The sequence below is a fragment of the Carettochelys insculpta genome, chromosome 2, assembly GCF_033958435.1.
Source record: "Carettochelys insculpta isolate YL-2023 chromosome 2, ASM3395843v1, whole genome shotgun sequence".
Classification (NCBI taxonomy): domain Eukaryota; kingdom Metazoa; phylum Chordata; order Testudines; family Carettochelyidae; genus Carettochelys; species Carettochelys insculpta.
Genome location: NC_134138.1, coordinates 122,523,202 through 122,541,999, shown reverse-complemented (window position 1 = coordinate 122,541,999; position 18,798 = coordinate 122,523,202). Strand labels below are relative to the sequence as shown.

Sequence of the window (18,798 nt, the reverse complement as noted above, 5' to 3'; positions counted from 1 at the left end):
ATCTGATTGTTGCATGGTATCCACTGATAAACATTCTGGGTCTGTTTATCAACTGGTGGCATGAGGGTGGTGACCTTTTTCTTCAGAAATGTGTGGCCTTGTGTTCATTCCAAGTTCTGGTCTCTCTGGTTTTCTTCCTGACCATTCTTTCTCTTGTTTTGCTTGAGGTGTCCTATTTTATTTCTTGTCTGCTCATTTATTCACCTTACATCAGCCCTCCTCTGTTTCATCTGTGAAATCCATTATGTTGAGTTACTTTGCAGGTCTCTGGAAATTTAGCACTTTTCCTAGAATGGCTTCTTCTCTGATTGCTTTTCAGTCCTGCTGTAGAAGAGATTTGCAGCCTGTCTGGTTTTGGATTGGATTTCTGGTATCTCTAGTCCAGTTCCTTCTGTTAGTTATGTTTTATAGAGTTGTTCAGATTTTACGTATCTGGATTTGCTTGTGTGTGCTGAATTCTTGATTGTAAGCCGTGTTTCTGAATCCTATTATTTTATCATGGTCTTTTCTGCTTTATGTGGTCTGCAGTGTTTTGATTAGCTCCTGTAATTCTCTGTTTAGAGATTTGATTTTTGTGTTCATTTTTTCCCAACCTTTTCCTCTGGCAGTTTACTTTATGTTAGCTAATGATCTGTGTAGATCTACAATTTTATTTGTCAGACATTAATTAAAATATTCCACTTTTTTGCCAAAATCCAAGCAAGAAGTAGAAATGCTTCCTTTCCTTCTTTCTGGTTACTGATGAGGGCAATTGATATTTGACCCTGCAGTTAGTTACCATAGGATATATAATTTGATCCACTCTTCTCCAAGTCTGAGAGTGTGAGGGTGTAATTTTACAAGACTTCTTCCAGCAATGTAGATTCATCTGTTCACACTATTCTGCTCTTCTGGTCAAGTGCCTTTTATTGCAGAGGTGAGGAACCTTTTTTGGGTCCAGGCCACTGACCCACAGAAAAAGTAGCTGGGATCATACAAGTGAGAAGCAAAAACAAGGGGAAAAACTCTTAATTATATGGTCCTTGACTGAAAACAAGCAAAAAAGGGAGATAAACCCCTCATTCCCCTCGCACATCGGGTGTGGGGGTGGGGGAGGGGGAGGGGGGAGGGCATTTTATGGGCCCCGCTAGGCTCTGAAGTGGGGCCGAAAATGAGAGGTTCAGTGTAGGAGGAGCCTGCCGGGAAGTGAGCTTGAAATGCAAAATCTGGGGCTGGGGGGCGGAGTGCAGATGTAGGCTGGGGTTGGGCAATCTAGGCAGGAGAAGGGGTGCTGGAGGTAGGTGATGTGGACAGGAGTGGGGTGCAGGAGCAGGCTGCCAGGGGGAGGGCGGAATCTAGATGGGAGCAGGCTAGGAGTGTGGGGTGTGGGTGGGAGGAAGGGTGCAGGAGGGTCTGAGCTGTGGTGTCTGGAAGAGAGGGGTAATGGTGGGAGTGAGGTGTCCAGGAAGGAGGGTCAGGAGCAAGGTAGGAAGGGGGAGTCTGGGTGGGAAGGAGGCTGCAGGAGGGGGTCTGGGTGGGAGAGGGGTGCAGGAGTGTTCGAGGGCCATAGGGTCTAGTGATGGGTGTGCATCTTACCTATGCAGCACCCCTGTGACACACGCCCTGGCTCCTTGCTCCCAGGCACCACCCTCCACTGCTCTGATGGGCCAGAATTTTGTCAAACAAAAGGGGTCTTCTGATCCCAAAGGACCAACCATATACCCAGTTCAACATATATGTCAGATTAGTAACAGAGAGGAACAGAAGGCAGCCAGGCAACTCTCCAACACCACATTTTACAGACCTCTCTCCTCTGGTCCCACTTTGGAACTCCAAAAGAAATTACAACTACTTAAGGAACAACCTGCTGCTACTCGGGACCTTATTCACTCAGACACACCATCTGAGCCCCATCCTGGATTATCCTGTTTACTTCCCAAAATCCACAAACCTGGGAACCCCGGATGACCTATCATTTCGGGTATTGGCACCTTTACCACCGGACTATCCAGTTATGTGGACTCTCTCCTCAAACCTTATGCCACCAACACTCCCAGCTATCGCTGAGATACCACTGACTTCCTGAGGAAATTACAAAACATCGGAAAAGTTCCTGACAACACTATCCTTGCCACCATGAATGTAGAGGCTCTGTACACTAATATTCCACATGAAGATGGATTACAAGCAATCAGGAATACCATCCCTGATGTCACCACAGCCAATCTGGTGTCTGACCTCTGTAAGTTTGTTCTCACCCACATTTCCAATTTGGGGACAGTTTATACCTCCAGATTAGTGGAATTGCTATGGGCACCCTCATGGCCCCACAATATGCTAACATATTTATGGCTGACTTGGAACAACAATTCCTCAGCTCTCGTCCCCTATTACCCCTCCTCTACTTAGGATACATTGATGACGTCTTTATGATTTGGACCCATGGTACAGAGGCTCTAGAAGAATTCCACAGACACTTTAACAATCTGCACCCCACCATCAATTTATGCCTCGATTACTCCACATGAGAGAGACATTTCCTGGACACTACAGTACAAATCAAGGATGGCCTGATCAGTACCATACTGTAGCGGAAACCCACTGATCGCTGTACTTACCTGCATGCTTCTAGCTTCCATCCTGCACACATAACTAGATCCATTGTTTACAGTCAAGCCCTTAGGTACAATCACATTTGCTCTGATCCTACTGACAGAGACCAAAAACTACAGGATTTTTACCAAATATTCATAAACCTGAATTACCCACCAGGAGAAATAAAAAAACAAATAGACAGGGCCAGACGAATACCCAGAGACCAGCTACTCCAAGATAGGTCCAAAAAAGCCAATAACAGAACACCACTGGTCATTACCTACAGCCCCATCTCAAACCACTGCAACGCATTATTAAAGACCTACAACCTATCCTTAATCAGGATGCCACACTCCAGAAGGCCCTAGGTGACAGGCCTGTTCTCTCCTACATGCCCAGGGATTCTCCAGCAATGCCGTGGCGTCTGCAGCAATGCTGGGCCCCCGACAGGTGGTGGGAAGATGCCACGAAACAAACCCTCACCACCTTTTAGGTCCCAGAACCCGCCCCTGCAGCTTTTGTTGGGGTGCACCCCTAGAGGATGCAGACCTATGCTGGCACCCCCCGGGAAGACTGAGGTCGAGGAGAGCAATGAGGCAGGCAATGGAGATGTGTGAAACACAAGTGGTTTATTAATACACTAGGAAGGAACGGGAAGTATTACTGCCAGTCCTATTCTAATATCAGTATACACTTACTTGGATCAACAGGAAGATGACCATTTTTAATACCAGACTGTGAGGTGGTCTCAGGTAAATTCGGCCCAGGGCCGGTTCAAAGGAAAGTAACATGTATGCGTGTATGTATATATTTTGAAATAAAAGGAGGGAGAGGGCGCTACTCCTCTTTACTCTTACCGGGGACCGGGTCGCTCCTGCGATCCCAATAGTAATAGTGATTTTTTTAAAAGGCCAATGGAGGTTGTCACCTCTCTATCAAGCTGAATAGAAAAGAAAAGGAGAGGGGAGGCCACGTCTTCACCCTGGTAAGTATTCTTTCTTGGTACCAATATTTTAACAAGCTAATAACATTTCTTCCCCTAACTAGGTTATTAATAGACTAACAATTATTACCTATAATTTACTACTAAAATGGTTTAACAATCCTATCTATCACTAAGGTTCCTATTAATAAAACAACTTATCTATTAAAACTAACATTTAAAAGAACTATCTATGATAAACAGATTAATTGAAGTGGTAACAGTTCCAAACTACAAGAAGTCTTAGTAAGTGTCTCTTGCACTGGAACTCAGCCAATGGCCAGCAAGACCCGGCCTAAAGTTGGTCGTCGGGGTGCTGTGCCTGCCCTGCCTGACAGACACACAGCAGGGGGATTGGTCCTGCTCCCCTACTAGGGGTCCCTTAAGCTACCGGCGGGAAAGGTATCGCCTTGTCTGCAGGCCCTGCGCAAAGCACAGGCCTTCCAGTAGGTTAGGATACTTGTCTGCTAGAGATTTGTTATGTCCGGTAGTAGGCCGCTGCTGGTTGAGCAGGCGATGAAGGCGGGTGCTGCTGGACTCGTGGTGGGCCCTGGGGTTCACAACACCAGGGACGCAGTACCTGCATGGACACAGGCCAGTTCGACTTCTGGCGAGCTCACTCTCAGGGACGCCGTCTTGCTGCCGAAGCTGCCACCACAGGAAAGTAGGCTGGTGACAGTCTTGCGCCTCTCTTGGGTCTTCTGCTTCAGTCTTCGCCCCGAAGGGCTGGCCTAGGGACTTGGCGGACGCTCTTGCGAGCCACGCCTTCCTGTCCAGGGCCGCCCAGAATGGGCTGCGTGCCCTGCTTATATAGAGATCCCTCATAAATATTCATGAGGTAATCTGCATAAGTCATCTGCATTTAGAATTCCAAGGGGGATCAAAAAGTGACCAATCACAACACTTGATTCTGGGTAGCTGTGACCTCACTGCAAGCTCTTATGACTTATTCATGAGCAGATTCAAATTCCCGGAGGAGCTACTGGTCAAAAAGAACCGTTACAGTGCTGCCAATGGGCAAGCAATGACAATTGAAAGCTTCATGTGTCTGTGGGGATTTTTATCATACAGCCCCTTCCCACCAAAATCATGCTATCCCTGACTCACAGGGGCAATAATGACTGTGTAGACGGTTTATACACGACACTACAGACAACCTCCCGACCTTATGAGGATTCTCACCAACAGCCACAGTCTATACTGCAGGAACACCAGTCCTGAGACTTTCCCTTGTAACAAAGCCCGCTGCCAGCTTTGTCCACATATCTATTCTGGAGATACCATCACTGCACCTAACCAGGTTATTCACAGAATCACAGGCACATTCTCACGTTCCCCAGCTAACATCATATATGCCATCATGTGCCAACAATGCCCAGATGCTTTGTATATTGGACAGATTTTAAACTCTCTTAGATAAAGAGTTAATGGGCACAAAACAGACATAAAAACACTCCTGATCCACAAACCAGTCAGCCAACATTTTAATAGAATGGGCCATTCTGTTAATGACTTAAGAGTTTGCGTCTTACTGAAGAGGAATTTTCACACTACTTTGGAAAGAGAGGCTGCTGAACTCTCTTTTATATTCAAATTCAACATATTAACACATGGTTTGAACCGGGATGTGAATTTTCTGGATCATTATAGGGGCTCTTTTGCATACTTGGCTTAATCTAGTTCTCGACACCCCCCCCCCCACCCCTCTACTCTCTGATTTGCTCACCTTGGTAATTTTTTTCCCTGATTTGTCAACCTTGATTATTTTTGGTTCTCTGTGCCTCAAATATTGAGTCTGTTCTAGTATGGCTATAGTCTGAAGAAGTGGGTCTGTCCCACAAATGCTCACCTAATAAATTGTTTTGTTAGTCTTAAAGTGCAACTTTACTGCTTTTTTGTTTAGATAGTATATAGACTAGCACAGCTTTCTCTCTTACTTACCAGTGCTTCAGTTAGAACATCCTCAGGGAAGTCCATTAAGTGAAGATAAATGTCTTCCATTGAGAGTTAAATATTCTTTGATGGGCCATTCAACTTGAATAGTTCCTTCACAATTTGTTGGCTGAACAGCTTATTGGTGTATCCACAGGAGCAAACATTTGAAATACTGGTGAATAGTTAATATTCATAACTTCAGATACTAAAATGATGCATGCATGCAAGTAGCATACTCTTATTAAGTTATTCTTATGTTTTCTATTGACACCTTACTTGACGCAGTGTGTACAAGATTTGTTGCAGTTATGTAACAGTGGTAACAATGATCTTCATGGTCATCAGATAACATCACAAAGAAATAATAGCATCCTGTTTTGTAGGTAGTGATTTGCATGTATCATGTTTTGTCGAAAGTGTAATTGGCCAAAATCAAGGCTGAGACTAAAAAGGAGGGTAGGCTGGTGTTTCCCCCATACATCGGTGTCTCTGTGGTGGTTTAATGGGGTAGCTTAAGCCCTGGGCACGCAGGCAGCAGTATGCTTTACCTTCTCAGCTGGAAATAGACCATGATCACAGTTATCATGAAGCACAAGGGTTCATTAAAGCAATAAAGACAAATAGTGCAATCTTTCCAGTATGTAAGGGCAGGAAATCCTCATGACCTTGTCTAGATTTTCATGGACCAGACACAGACAAAAGTTCTACTTGGGTAACAGAAAGGTGTCCCTACTTAAAAAAGGCTCAAAAACACTATCTCAGGCAGGTAATAAAAATATTTCTTTAGTTGTACCAGATTAGGAAAATGTATACTGTAGATCAGAGTAGCAAAATATGTTTTCTCTCTGTGTCCATGTACATATATTCTGTCTAGAAATTGGCATCTAAAAATTGGTTTATTTAAAAACTAGTCCATTTATTTTGACAGCACAATACCATCTTAAAACTTGATTAATGCCAGTGGCAAGAGCTTGCATTGATTTCTATCCTCCTGGAAAAGGAACAATATTATATGAATAGACAACAAGGTTAATCAATGTATCGCTAGTGTAAAAAAAAAAAAAAAAAAACCTAATGGAAGAAATACATCTTCTGTTAAATATTAATTACACTGAATTTACAAGGTTCTTAAGAATCGAAGGTCATAAAGGTCTTTATTTTTCTCCTCTGCTGAATAAATCCCTTCCAAATACACAGTGAATAAATTTATGCTGGGCCATCTCCCCCTTGAAAGGAAAATCTGTGGCAAAAGAGCTTTCAGACTTTGTCAAAGTAATTCTGAGCTCTACGGGCAGTTCATATTGCTCAAGATGTTGGTTTGCTGTGTGTTTTACACACAGACTTTATGAACTGGTCATTTGTGATTATCTCACCCTGAATCCACAGCACGTTCACCAAACGTGCACATAAATACATAGGACTTGTTTTGTGAGAAGAGTCTTAATAAAGAAAAAGTATTTGTTCTTGAGTTTTGATACCATCACCTCTTGCTGTCGTCACTCAGTGCTGTCCTCAGCTAAACAATCTGCAAGCCCTATGTGTATATATTTTGGTAACTAAACTCTGGTTCGGTAGGGTAGGTGATTAATTCTTGGAGTATAGCTACCAAATCTTTTCTAAGCGGGCACAGGAGACTTTTTTCTTAAAGAGGAACACCTTCTTTTATTCCAAGCTCTGAACAGAAGCTTTTGTGTCTTCTGATATTATGACTGTGACAGGCAAAGCTCTCATATTACAGGGACTATGAAGAAGCTGGTATGCAGACAATCATCCTAAACAATCTTTTAGAATTCTACGTTATTTCACCTAGCATGTGTGTGTCTGAGAAGCCTCTCTCTCTACTTAGCTGTCTAGCTAGCCAATTATTTTGAATAGAGGACTGTCTGCTGTGTTTTTTTTCCCCCACTATTTCTTGTCTTTCCAATTAGGACTGCCTGACTAAAACCTAATGCCTGCTTCTCTGAAATGTTGACTTCTGTCCATGAAATTAGCTTATTCCTTACTGCTGGGTTTGATTCTGCAGGGTGAATAGTGGGGTGGGTTGAAGCTCTTCACTCATGCTTCTTCCTGACTATAAAGGAAATGATACCTTACATAGCTAATTATGGACTACACAGATATGTGTGTGTGTGTGTGTGTGTGTGGGAAGAGAGAGAGAGAATGAATAATTTGGTCCACAAGCCATGTAAATACTATGCATGCACACACACATTCCTGGGTGTGCATATAAATAGATAAAATACTCACTGCTTATCTAGCTACCGGAGGTACAGTTTAGTATAGTGATTTTCAAATTGTCTTTTAGCAATACTTGACACTCTTCATATCTCCTTTCAGATTAACAGTGCTGCTGTCTGTATTTCTTCCAATATGAGCTCTTGTGATTTCCTGCAGAGAGTGAATTAGGCAGAGTGAATGCACACCACTGTTTATACGAATGGGAAATGTGAGATTGTTTTCAGAATTGTTGAAATAGCAGTTCAACAGGTTCAGATTATTCCTCTTTACTTATGGTCAGGTCCTGCACCACTAAAATCTGTAAGTGTTTTATCACTTTGTTCAATGAGGGCAGTCTCAAGACCTTATTGTGCCTCGTGGGTTTTTTTTGTTTGTTTTTAAAAAAAAAAACTTTAAAAGCAACATCAAAACAAGGCAGCATGAAATTCCGTCTAATCCAAGGAAATACACAGTGGTCAGATTGTGAAGTATTCACTCAGACTCCTAGTGAAGCCAGTGGGAATTTAACTAAAGAGGACTGCAAGATTTGGTGTGGTTTGAGCAGCAACTTCAAAGTATAGTTTTAGCGTGTAAGGTAGTTCCAGATCTGGAAAGACTGAGGTTATTTCCTTATAGCTGGGATTACCAGAATTTATTGTTTTTGCAGATGCAAACTGTATGGCATCATAGACCTGTGCCCATATGAAATGTAACTTGTGCTAGTTGTGAAAATCTGTAGGAGGAGTGCTCATTGCCCTTCTTTGAATACTGTATAGAGTCCATGGGTGAAGTCCTGGGCTAGACTGCCAATCGTGCCAAAGGGAAAAAGACCCAGCTGTCCCTCAGTTCCTCTATTCTAGCTGCTGGGAAACCTCCCCATACTCCATGTATCTTGCAAAATTCTGTTTTATTGTTTGTTTTGGTAATCAATAAGAGGTCATCATTAGAGAAACTGTTGGACTGTTAATTTGTCTTCTTGATGCTTCTTATGGGACCCTGAATTACATTTTTGTCAGTGTCATTGTTTCCTGGTGCTTGTTGGCCCATTTGGACTTCATTTACTGTTTACTGTTTTGTTATTTTGTTACTCTTTTGTTATTATTTTTTTAGTTTGTAAATTGCTACATGACTGCTTTTTTGTTTTGTGAAGATACAGACTAACATGGCTACCTCCCTGTGACCATTTACTGTCTTTTCGTATAATCAAGACCAAAAAAAGGCTTTCAAAAATGCAAAGCCCTTGAGAGCTACAGCTTATTTAGCCCCTATGCTCAGCAAAATTCACAAAGGGTGAAATTTTCAGACGTGCCAAAGTGACTCTGGGTATGGTTTCACTGAGCTGTAGCTGTATATTCCAGCTCAAGGAGACATATTGTTAGTAGGTCTGATCAAGTTAGTGCACCAAAAATAGATTGTAGCTGTAACAATGTGAGCAGTTGCCAAGTGACTTGCTGTCCTGAGAACATACTAATCAGAGCTGTTACGCAGATACTCAGAGTGGCTAGCCCCTCTTGCCCTGGTTATACTCTATTTTTAACAGGCGAGTTTGATCAGAGCTAGCACAGGTATGTCTCCTTGAGCTGGAATTTATTCCTCCAGCTCTAAGTGTAGATGTATCCTTGGGCTCACTTTCAAAGTGTTTTAAATAATTGTGTCTGAATCTCACTGACAGATGGTGGGACATGGGCTCCTAAATATCAAAGTTACTCTTGGAAATATTATCCATACTGTATAGCTATGAGAGCTTTTGTAAAAGATTTGTAGTATTAAATGTAGAGCATGATAAAAGTAGCAAATAATTTCATCTGAGACATATATATAGACATAAAACTTTAGAAGTTAATTAGGTATTGGGGCTGAAGCCTTCTGTTTCAGTATATAGCACAGCCCTTAAGGGCTCATTAATACTGGAGATCAATTGGACATTTTCAAGATACTTTGATCATTCTGGGACTTCAGTGTGTGCGTGTGCGTGTGTGTAAGAAAACGTTACTTTTTTTTAATATAGACAACTCTTCATATATTGTTTTTTGTGAGATGTTAGATGTTGACTACTGTTTTTTTAATCTGTGTATAATCAAATATAAAAATTTAGATTAGAAAGGAGAGACATAACTTACTTCCATCAGATCCAACACCTTTTATAAACACTGTTATAATAGACACCTCTTACTATCTTGGAACCAATCACCACACAGCATACATATATAATAGCAAACATGTTCAAAAAGTTGCATAATGTCAGTATAATGCTTACTCATCCCCCAGGTCTGTAGGGTCTCCTGACCTGAGGAAGAGAAAACCTGAAGTAGCATTACCAGTCATTATTTTCTCATGTTTAGAGGACAAAGTCACTGCAGGGCCTCTTTTGCTTTAAATCTATCTTGGGTAGCTTGAAGTTGCTTCATCCTGGCTCATTTTTTGTGTGCCGTATCTGACAGGAGAGCATATGGCACTAGAAATTTGCCCTTGACTAGGCTTCATTTTTGGCAAGCTATGCCTCGATTTCTGGCAGAGCACACAAAATCTCAGCAAAATCTATACATCATTTTCTGCACCCCTTGTTCACTCTCTAAAACGTGCCTGAATGGACAGATAAGGCTAATTACTTTTTGGGCTTTTGGTTAATTGGACGTTGCTGTAAAATTACTGTTGAACTAATCAACCAGTGTGATTTTGTCTTTCTCGAGTCCTGATCATCACAGTATCCAGGTACCAAAATAAGATAAAGTATTTGGCCAGCTCCTTAGCCGGTATAGATAAACAGAGTTTCATTGACTTTAATGAAACTTCACTATTCACACCAGATAAGGACGTGGCTTTCTATCATCCTGAACATATCATATGCTCAACCCCCTCTTTATGAAGGGTGTACTCCGCAAGGCTGTTTCTTTAGGAAGAAAGAGGACTTGCCAGCATCAATGTCACAGCATCCTTTGAGTAAAGACCTCTTTAGATGTTTTGTATTGTGCCACAAGGGCCTGAATTTCCTCCCACTAAAGTTTATGACAAAATTCCCATTGGCTTCAAAGATGCAGGTCAGGCCCTTTAAAGAAAGTCTGGCATGAGCTCATCCTGATCGGATACGGGAAGGTTCCACAGCCAAATACCATTCATGGACAGTGCTCCTTCAGATCTCTTTCTGGCTTCGCTTTCCCACCTCCCACGTGAATTATACCCCATTCTCTTCATCTTTTCTCATTCTCCCCAAACACTTGGTTCATGTTTGGTGAAGCTGTGAGAGTACAGAAATGACCCTGAATACATCAGTCTGTATCCATTTGTATCAACAATCATGTGACAACAAGCTGAAGTGTATGGAGTTGTGACCTTTCGAAATTGCCTTGACTTTTTTTTTTTTATTGCTAATGTACTTTTGTCTTTTTGTTGTAGCTCTGGAAAGAAAAATATCAATGAGGCAAAGCAGAGAGGAGCTTATAAAACGAGGAGTCTTGAAGGAAATCTATGATAAAGGTAAGTGATACTTGTCTACTCAGCTTTAAATTGACAATCAGGTGGGTGGCACCTGAATCTCTTCTGGGCAGTCACTCAAGCACTCAGCTTACAGGGAACACTCGTGTTCACCTGCCTAGCCCATGTCTGGGGCCTCTGAGCATACCTGCTGGGTAGCATGCCATTCCAGCCCGGGCTGGACAAGGTGGTGGTGTTGCACAGCTCGTGACGTTTAGTCCTGTGGTTAGAGCATTCAGCTGGGCTATGGAGGCCCAGGTTCAGTTCTCCCCTCTTCGTGATGGAGAGGCAATTTTTGAACAGGGGTGTCTCATCTGTTGGGAAAGCGGTCTGTCAACTGAGCTATGGGGTATCCTGATGCTAGAGCTCCCTCCATCTCTCCAGCTGAAGCTGTTCCACTGTGGCTAAAGAATGATTGGAGAATTGGAGCCTGTGTCTCTTTAACCACCAGACTACAGGATCATTCTCTCCCTCCCAGTGGTTGTTCCTCTGTGGATAAATTCTTAAATAGGCCATCTCATCCTCCTCCTGTCGTCATTTTGTGTGAAGTGACTCAAGCGCCTCATTCATTCCCATCCCACAGATTGCAACCATTTCAGTAAGGCCATGAATTCAAAAAGTGCTTGTAATTAAATTTCACATTTCAGCTTGTTTATTTTAGCCGCTTTTTAACACTTTATTTCTAGCACTATTTCTGCCCTCCTGTTTGCCCTTATTTCTGTGAAGTCAGCTCAGCTGCTGCTTCACCATGATAGCCTGCAATTCGTGTTCATTTAACTCATTTTATATACAGCCTGGAGTGTTCTGCTTGGCAGAATGGCTTGGTTTAAATATGTCATCAAGAAACATGAATAACTCCTTCCAGTGATTAAAACAATATCGTTTATTGGACTAAACGTGTCACCACCCTTATGCCTATGTAGGCAGAAAGGGGCTTGGGCTCAAACCTGAGTCTGAGCCACTGGGGCTGACAGCCACCTTGGGCAAGGTGGGAGGGGACCCGGCTCTGCACCCCCCCAAAAGGGGTACGCCTAGGACAGTCAGTCCTTAGTACCTCCCAGACCATGGTGCTGGTCCACCACCTGCACACACAACTGTGCAGAGTGGCACTGCCCAAAGGGGTCCAGTGCTCAGGCTACTGCCGCTGCTGAAGTAATAGTGGCAGTGGCTAGAGCTTCAGGCCCCTTTGAGACACCGGGCCCCTCCCCAAACGCATTGTGTGCGTAGATGTTCTGTGAGTTATGTCTACAAAACCTCTTTTTCTCACCATGGTATGGGCCTGCAGTTGAGAAAAGCAGAACCATTATAGCAGGAATTGATTTAAACTGGGTCTCCTCTGCCTTAGAATTTACTCTCCCCCTTGCCCCAGGATAGGCTGAATCTGATGACATTTAAGGCATATTGCAAAGCTCAGCTTTTTTTCGCCTCTGAACCTTTGAAATGGGGTCAGGCTTGCTGAGGATGATTTACTGCTGAAGAGGAAAGACTATATCAAATGCTAATTTGCCTGGTTTGCTTGTTGGGGCAGTTTTAAATTCTGGCATTACTGGAGTGCAGTCATAATGGAGTGCATTTTTATTTGGCTTTTAAGTTATCTCAAGGGGTCTTTCCTAAATTGGAACCATAATACATGTCTCTAGATAAGTTAACAAACATGTATTTATATACTGCCACTAAAGAGAGCTCACTCTACAGTGATAGCAAGAAAATCTAAGCATAAAAGGAAAATCTGCATCCATATATGTGCTGTTATCATCTGTAATTAAATATATCATCAAACCATATGACTACCATTAGGGACTTCATCTCAGCCCAACTGAAATGCAGACTACTTTTCTGAGTTTCCAAATATGTATTTAGGTGTCTAAAATGGGGAACTTAAGTCTGAAATATATATATACAGTTATGAGAGAGAAGGAATAATGTGTTTAAAATAATAGCATGCTGCACCTTGAAATAGAGTTATAAAACACTCTGGCTATGTCTACACTAGCCCCAAACTTCGAAATGGCCATGCAAATGGCCATTTCGAAGTTTACTAATGAAGAGCTGAAATGCATATTCAGCGCTTCATTAGCATGCAGGCGGCCGCGGCACTTCGAAATTGACGCGCCTCGCCACCGCACGGCTCATCCCGACGGGGCTCCTTTTCGAAAGGACCCCGCCTGCTTCAAAGTCCCCTTATTCCCATCAGCTCATGGGAATAAGGGGACTTCGAAGCAGGCAGGGTCGTTTCGAAAAGGAGCCCCGTCGGGGTGAGGCGCGTCAATTTCGAAGTGCCGCGGCTGCCCACATGCTAATGAAGCGCTGAATATGCATTTCAGCGCTTCATTAGTAAACTTCGAAATGGCCATTTGCATGGCCATTTCAACGTTTGGGGCTAGTGTAGACATGGCCTCTGTCTGTTTGTGTATGTGTGAAAGAGAGAGCATGTTTACTGTATGTGGTGGTGTGTCATGGTAAACAGTTATACTGGCAACAGAGAGGGAGGTGTGCTAGTCTATAAACTATCAAAACAAAAAAGCAGTCCAGTAGCACTTTCAAGACTAACAAAATAATTTATTAGGTAATGAGCTTTCACGGGACAGACCCACTTCTTCAGACCATAGCCATACCAGAACAGATTCAATATTTAAGTCACAGAGAACCAAAAATAGTAATCAAGGTTAACAAATCAGAAAAATATTATCAAGGTGACCAAATCAGAGAGGAGAGGGGCAGAAGGCGGGGGGTGGGGAGTCAAGAATTAGATTAGGCCAAGTACAGTAAGGTCTCAGAGAACGTGAACTCAGAGTATGCGACCCCACTTTTACGTGTCTGACCCCGGTTCCTATTGTAATCCCTGTAGCACCATTTCCAGTTGCGCTTAACTCATTCCCCCTAGCCTGGCTCAACCCCACTGCCTCTGCATGGCCCAGGCTCCGCCCTCCTCCCCAGCTCCACTCACCACCCACACATAGCCTCTGCTCACCCCCCACCCCTGCCTCTGGCTGTACCTCGCCACCCCTCAGGCACGACTCCGACTCAACCTCCCTGGACCCTGTTCAACACCCCCTGCCGGCTCACCACCCACGCGCGGCACTGGCTCACCTGCTACCCCCACCTCTGGCTCTGGCTCATCACCCCTCGCGCTTGGCTCCAGTTCACCCCCACCATCCCCCGCCCTGGTTTAAACTCCCTGTGCGGCTCCAATTCAAACCCCTCACATGCAGCCCCATTTCCATCCTCTTGCCCTGGTTTAAATCCCCCACGCTCAGCTCTAGTTCAACACCCCCCCGCAGCCCCCACACGCAGCCCCAGTTCAACCCCTCTGCCAACTCACCACCCACGCCCAGCTCTGGCTCCAGCTCAACCCCCCCACTACTACCCCCCCCACCACAGCCCCGTTCACTGTCCATGTACGGCTGTAGCTCACCTGCCACCCCCACCTCTGGCTCTGGCTCACCCCTTGTGCTTGGCTCCAGTTCACCCTCCACTTCCCACCCCGGTTTAAGCTCCCATGCGTGGCTCCAATTCAACCCTCCCCACACCCCCAATTCACCCCCCACCGTCTCACCACCCGCGCCTGTCTCTGGCTCTGGCTCAACTTCCAGCTGCGTCCTGGCTCGCTGCCTGAGAAGGGCTCTGACTCACCACCCCATACACAGCTCCAGCTTAACACCGCCCTTCTCCACCCTGCAGCCCTAACCCACCCCAGTCTTAATCCCCTAACCCACCGCCAGGCTTAACCCTCTCCAACTGCCCCCCCACCCCAGGACTTACCTTTCTGCTGCTTCCCTGGCTGCAGAACATGTGTTCTGCCGGGGAAAAAGCCAGACCCTGACTTGCATGAAATCCGGGTTACGTGAGGGTGCGTGGAACGGAACCCTCGCATACTCTGAGACCTTCCTGTATGCAAAAGAGTTATATTAGCATTAGTTACAATGTCAGCTCGCTATCCTGTGGCGTATTGAAAGGGCGGATAAGGCAAATCGCCATAAAAGAATAAAACCTATCCATACCGGAGGCTGTGAAAGGGGAGCTAAAGACAACAAGGATTACATGAAATTCAGGGACCACTGAAATAATTTAGATATTCATAAGGTTACCAGTTGTTGAACATATTGTTCATCCTGTCAAAAGCTGAAATTGAGTTATTGTAGATCATCACAAACTCATCCAATGAAATCATTTTAAACACCAAACAGTATTTGTTCATTTTCCCCTGTGTACGTTTTAAATAAAAGGAAATCTATATTGGAGTGTCATTTAAAGCTTTACAATATTTCCTGGTTGGTAATATTTATTGCCTCACTCTGCCTCTGCATTAATGTTACTTTAGTTAACATTGACAGATTTCACAGTGGCTGAAATATTAAAATAAGGCTCTGTTTCTGAAAACACATACTATGTGTTTGACTTTATGTGCGTGAACAGCCCCAGTGATTCTATGTCTGTCAAGTGACAGAAATGGAACGATTCACCTGTGTAAAGATAAAGCATGTCTCTGTAGGCTTGGAGGCATAATTTTTCAATGTCCAGAAGCTCTAAAGTAGCTTTCCTATCTACCAAGAGGTCATAACATCATATGACCTGCCAAACACAGATAAAAATAAGTGCTCTAGACTTCCAAGTGTCCCAGGGGCAGATTTCTCATTGACGTTAATGGAAATCCAACACAGGAAACGCTTTCAGAATTTAATCACTAGAACTTCATCAGAAAGCCTTTGTTAATAATACCTAACACCCTATTTGCTTTTTTTCTGACTCTGCACACTGCGTGGATGTTTTCAAGGAACTATCCACAATAACTCCAAGATCTCTTTCCTGATTAGTTATAGCTAAATTAGCCCCCATCATATTGTAAGTATAGCTGGAGTTATTTTTTCCAGTGTGCATTACCTTACACGTATCCACAGTACATTTCATTTGCCATTTTGTTGCCCAATCACTCAGTTTGATCAGATCTTTTTGAAGTTCTTCACAGTCTGCCTTTGTCTTGACTATCTTGAACAGTTTAGTGTTATCTGCAAACTCTGCCACCTCACTGTTCACCCGCTTCTCCAGATCATTTATGAATAAATTGAATAGGATTGGTCCTAGGACTGACCCTTGGGGAACACCACTAGTTACCCCCTCCATTCTGTTGGTGTGTCAAAACAGGCACCCAGGTCAAGACTTAAATATTAGATCCCCTGGAAGTTTGGTAACAACCGTGGCAGGGGAAAAAAAGCTGTTAGTTAAGCATTACTATGCAACAAGATTGCTGCTTGTGTACTATGCTGAATAAATACCTCATCTTGTGTTAATGCTCTGGCTTGTAATCTTGTAGAGTCCATCAAGAAGCAGGTGAAAAGTAGTCCAGAACTCCTCACTTGGAAACAAGCTGTAGAAAATCTTATTTTCCTTTGTATTTATTTTTAGCCTTTATTTTTGATCAGAAATGAGGCCTTTACTGCCCTTGATAGTTAGCATCCTGCAAATCCACTTTATGTCCTATCTGTTTTATGTCCACGGATATGGATGCAGGTATGTGCAGCTCATTTTTGCAGATGTGGATGCAAATTTTGTATCTGTGCAGGGATCTAGTGACGGTAGTAGTGACTTTTTCCCCAAAGGTAGCATTTTGAGCACACAGTAGGTCCCTGCTTTCTTTTTCTTAGGATGGGAGCCAAGTGGACAGCAACAAGTAGAACTGAAAAGTAAATGAGTACTGTTCCCTTGTATGTTCATTAAAAAGACTCATACTTACCACAATAAACATACTGTGGGTAAACTGAACTGAGTATGTACCCAAAATGCTGAACCCACAGCATGCGTTGGCTTCTGCCCCAATATTAACCTGGCTTGCAAGGAGAAGCAGGATAATAGAACTGGCTTCTGGCCCTTTCTTTCACAGCCCTCTCAAGATGTCTTAGTCATCCTGTCTCAGTTACTGCTTGGTGACTTTGTTGGTGATACAGTGTCACCTGATAAGTGAAATCTAACCAGACACGGTGTATCACAGTACCACGTTCTCCCTGCAAGAGTCATGGAACAAGAAAGGTATTCATCAAAACGCTAACCCATATCTTAAATCATTATGTGTCAAATCACTCAAGAATACACTGCATGGAATGACCAGATGTTGGCAAAGAGTTGACCAAAACTTAAGTTGTTTAGCCATCATCTTCAATTTCTGGGGTTCTGTGACGGAGTCTATAAAAGTACGAGCCAAGATTTGCAAGTACTGTATTTTTTTAACCTGTTTGATTAGGTTCCTGCTGCTCTAAATGGTTTGTGGGAAGATAGTGTAGTGAGTTTTAAAATATAGCATCTATCTGCAATGCAGCATTTAAAGAACCTATTTTTTTAACCGTCATTACACATCTTAAAATGATTATGTAATGTCTGCAACTACACATACATACACACTCTGAGACCTAATTCTCCCTGACTTGCAACTTGTGTAGTGCATTTAAAACACTGTCAGAGAGAATTCCCCCATGGAATTTTATTTCCACTTTTCACATGTCCTGCGCTGTCATAAATAGCTTCCCAGTGGCAGCGCACTAAAGATAATCCCTAAGAGTCCAAGGGCCAGATTGTCTTACAAAGACTTGATTGCACTGACTATGGAGTGATTGTGGTCATGGCAACACATACACTCAACAGCTACCATCTGCAGGTCTCCTGTGCAGAGCTTATCTTAAATTAAAGCTGCTGCCTTCAATATCAACGCTTGCCACCCTGTGGATGAACTTGATCAAAATACACGTTAGACCAGACTGAAGAGAGAGGACATTTTTGCATCCATTATGCCATTCAACACCTGTGAGTCTGATCAGTTAACTCGATTGACAGACCCAGTACAACCATTATTGATGTTTGCTCCTGATTGGATAAGCAAGCAAAATGTAAGAACCTATTCACACCTCTTTGGTTTTCATGATGATGATATCATCTTAAAATCTGTCTTTTAAAATGTCCACTGTTCCATGGTTTCAGCCCCAGGAGTTACCTACCTCGTAGTATTTTGATATCTGTTCTTCTAATTGACTCTAGGTAAGATCATCAGTGACAAGGAATTTAACTGAATGTGAGGCTAGCAGGTGCTTGTTTGAAATGTGATTACAGGGGCTTCTTCAGAGAAGTGATGGCTATCTCCATCTTCCAGAGACTTAGTGCCTTCCTACTGGTTTCAAGCGTGTGGGATGCTGCTACAAATTTCTGGTCATAGCCCAAGATCCCATGAGGATTTGTAGACCTTGAGAGTATGAAACCTGCTGAAATTGGAGGAGAGAATGTGCTGTTCCACATTTACTCAGTCAGATAGTTTTTTTGTGTGTGGCAGAAGGGGGAACCTCAGTCATCCACTAAAGAGGAGGAAATGTGATCAGTGGGAAAGCTTGGTCATCTGTAGTGTACCAGTGTCAGCTAGTCTGTTGAGCCTGTGCATGTCCACAGTGCTTCCAGGAGCAGGATGAGACATGGGGGAGGGGAAGGATGTGCTGACTTTATCCTGCCTCAGACTCTGCCTCCAGTTGGGGTGCATCTACACTTGCATTCCTCTTTCAAAAGAGATATGCAAATGAGGTAAATTGAATATGCAAATGAGGTATAAATTTGCGCATTTGGCACCTCATTTGCATATTCTAATT

The 18,798-nt window shown here is 43.3% G+C and overlaps 1 protein-coding gene across 8 annotated transcripts in view; it reads left to right on the top strand.

Annotated features, from left to right (window-relative positions):
* Window positions 1-18,798, top strand: part of PHACTR1 (phosphatase and actin regulator 1) — a 261,903-nt gene that overhangs the window by 132,509 nt on the left and 110,596 nt on the right. For all 8 annotated transcript variants that reach the window (XR_012644501.1, XM_074987675.1, XM_074987673.1 and 5 more), the window contains one exon: window positions 11,102-11,182. Coding sequence is in view for 7 of the 8 variants with exons in the window: in XM_074987675.1 (XP_074843776.1) it covers window positions 11,102-11,182 (81 nt within the window). In the remaining variant the exon portion in view is untranslated. The remainder of the gene's footprint in view (window positions 1-11,101; window positions 11,183-18,798) is intronic.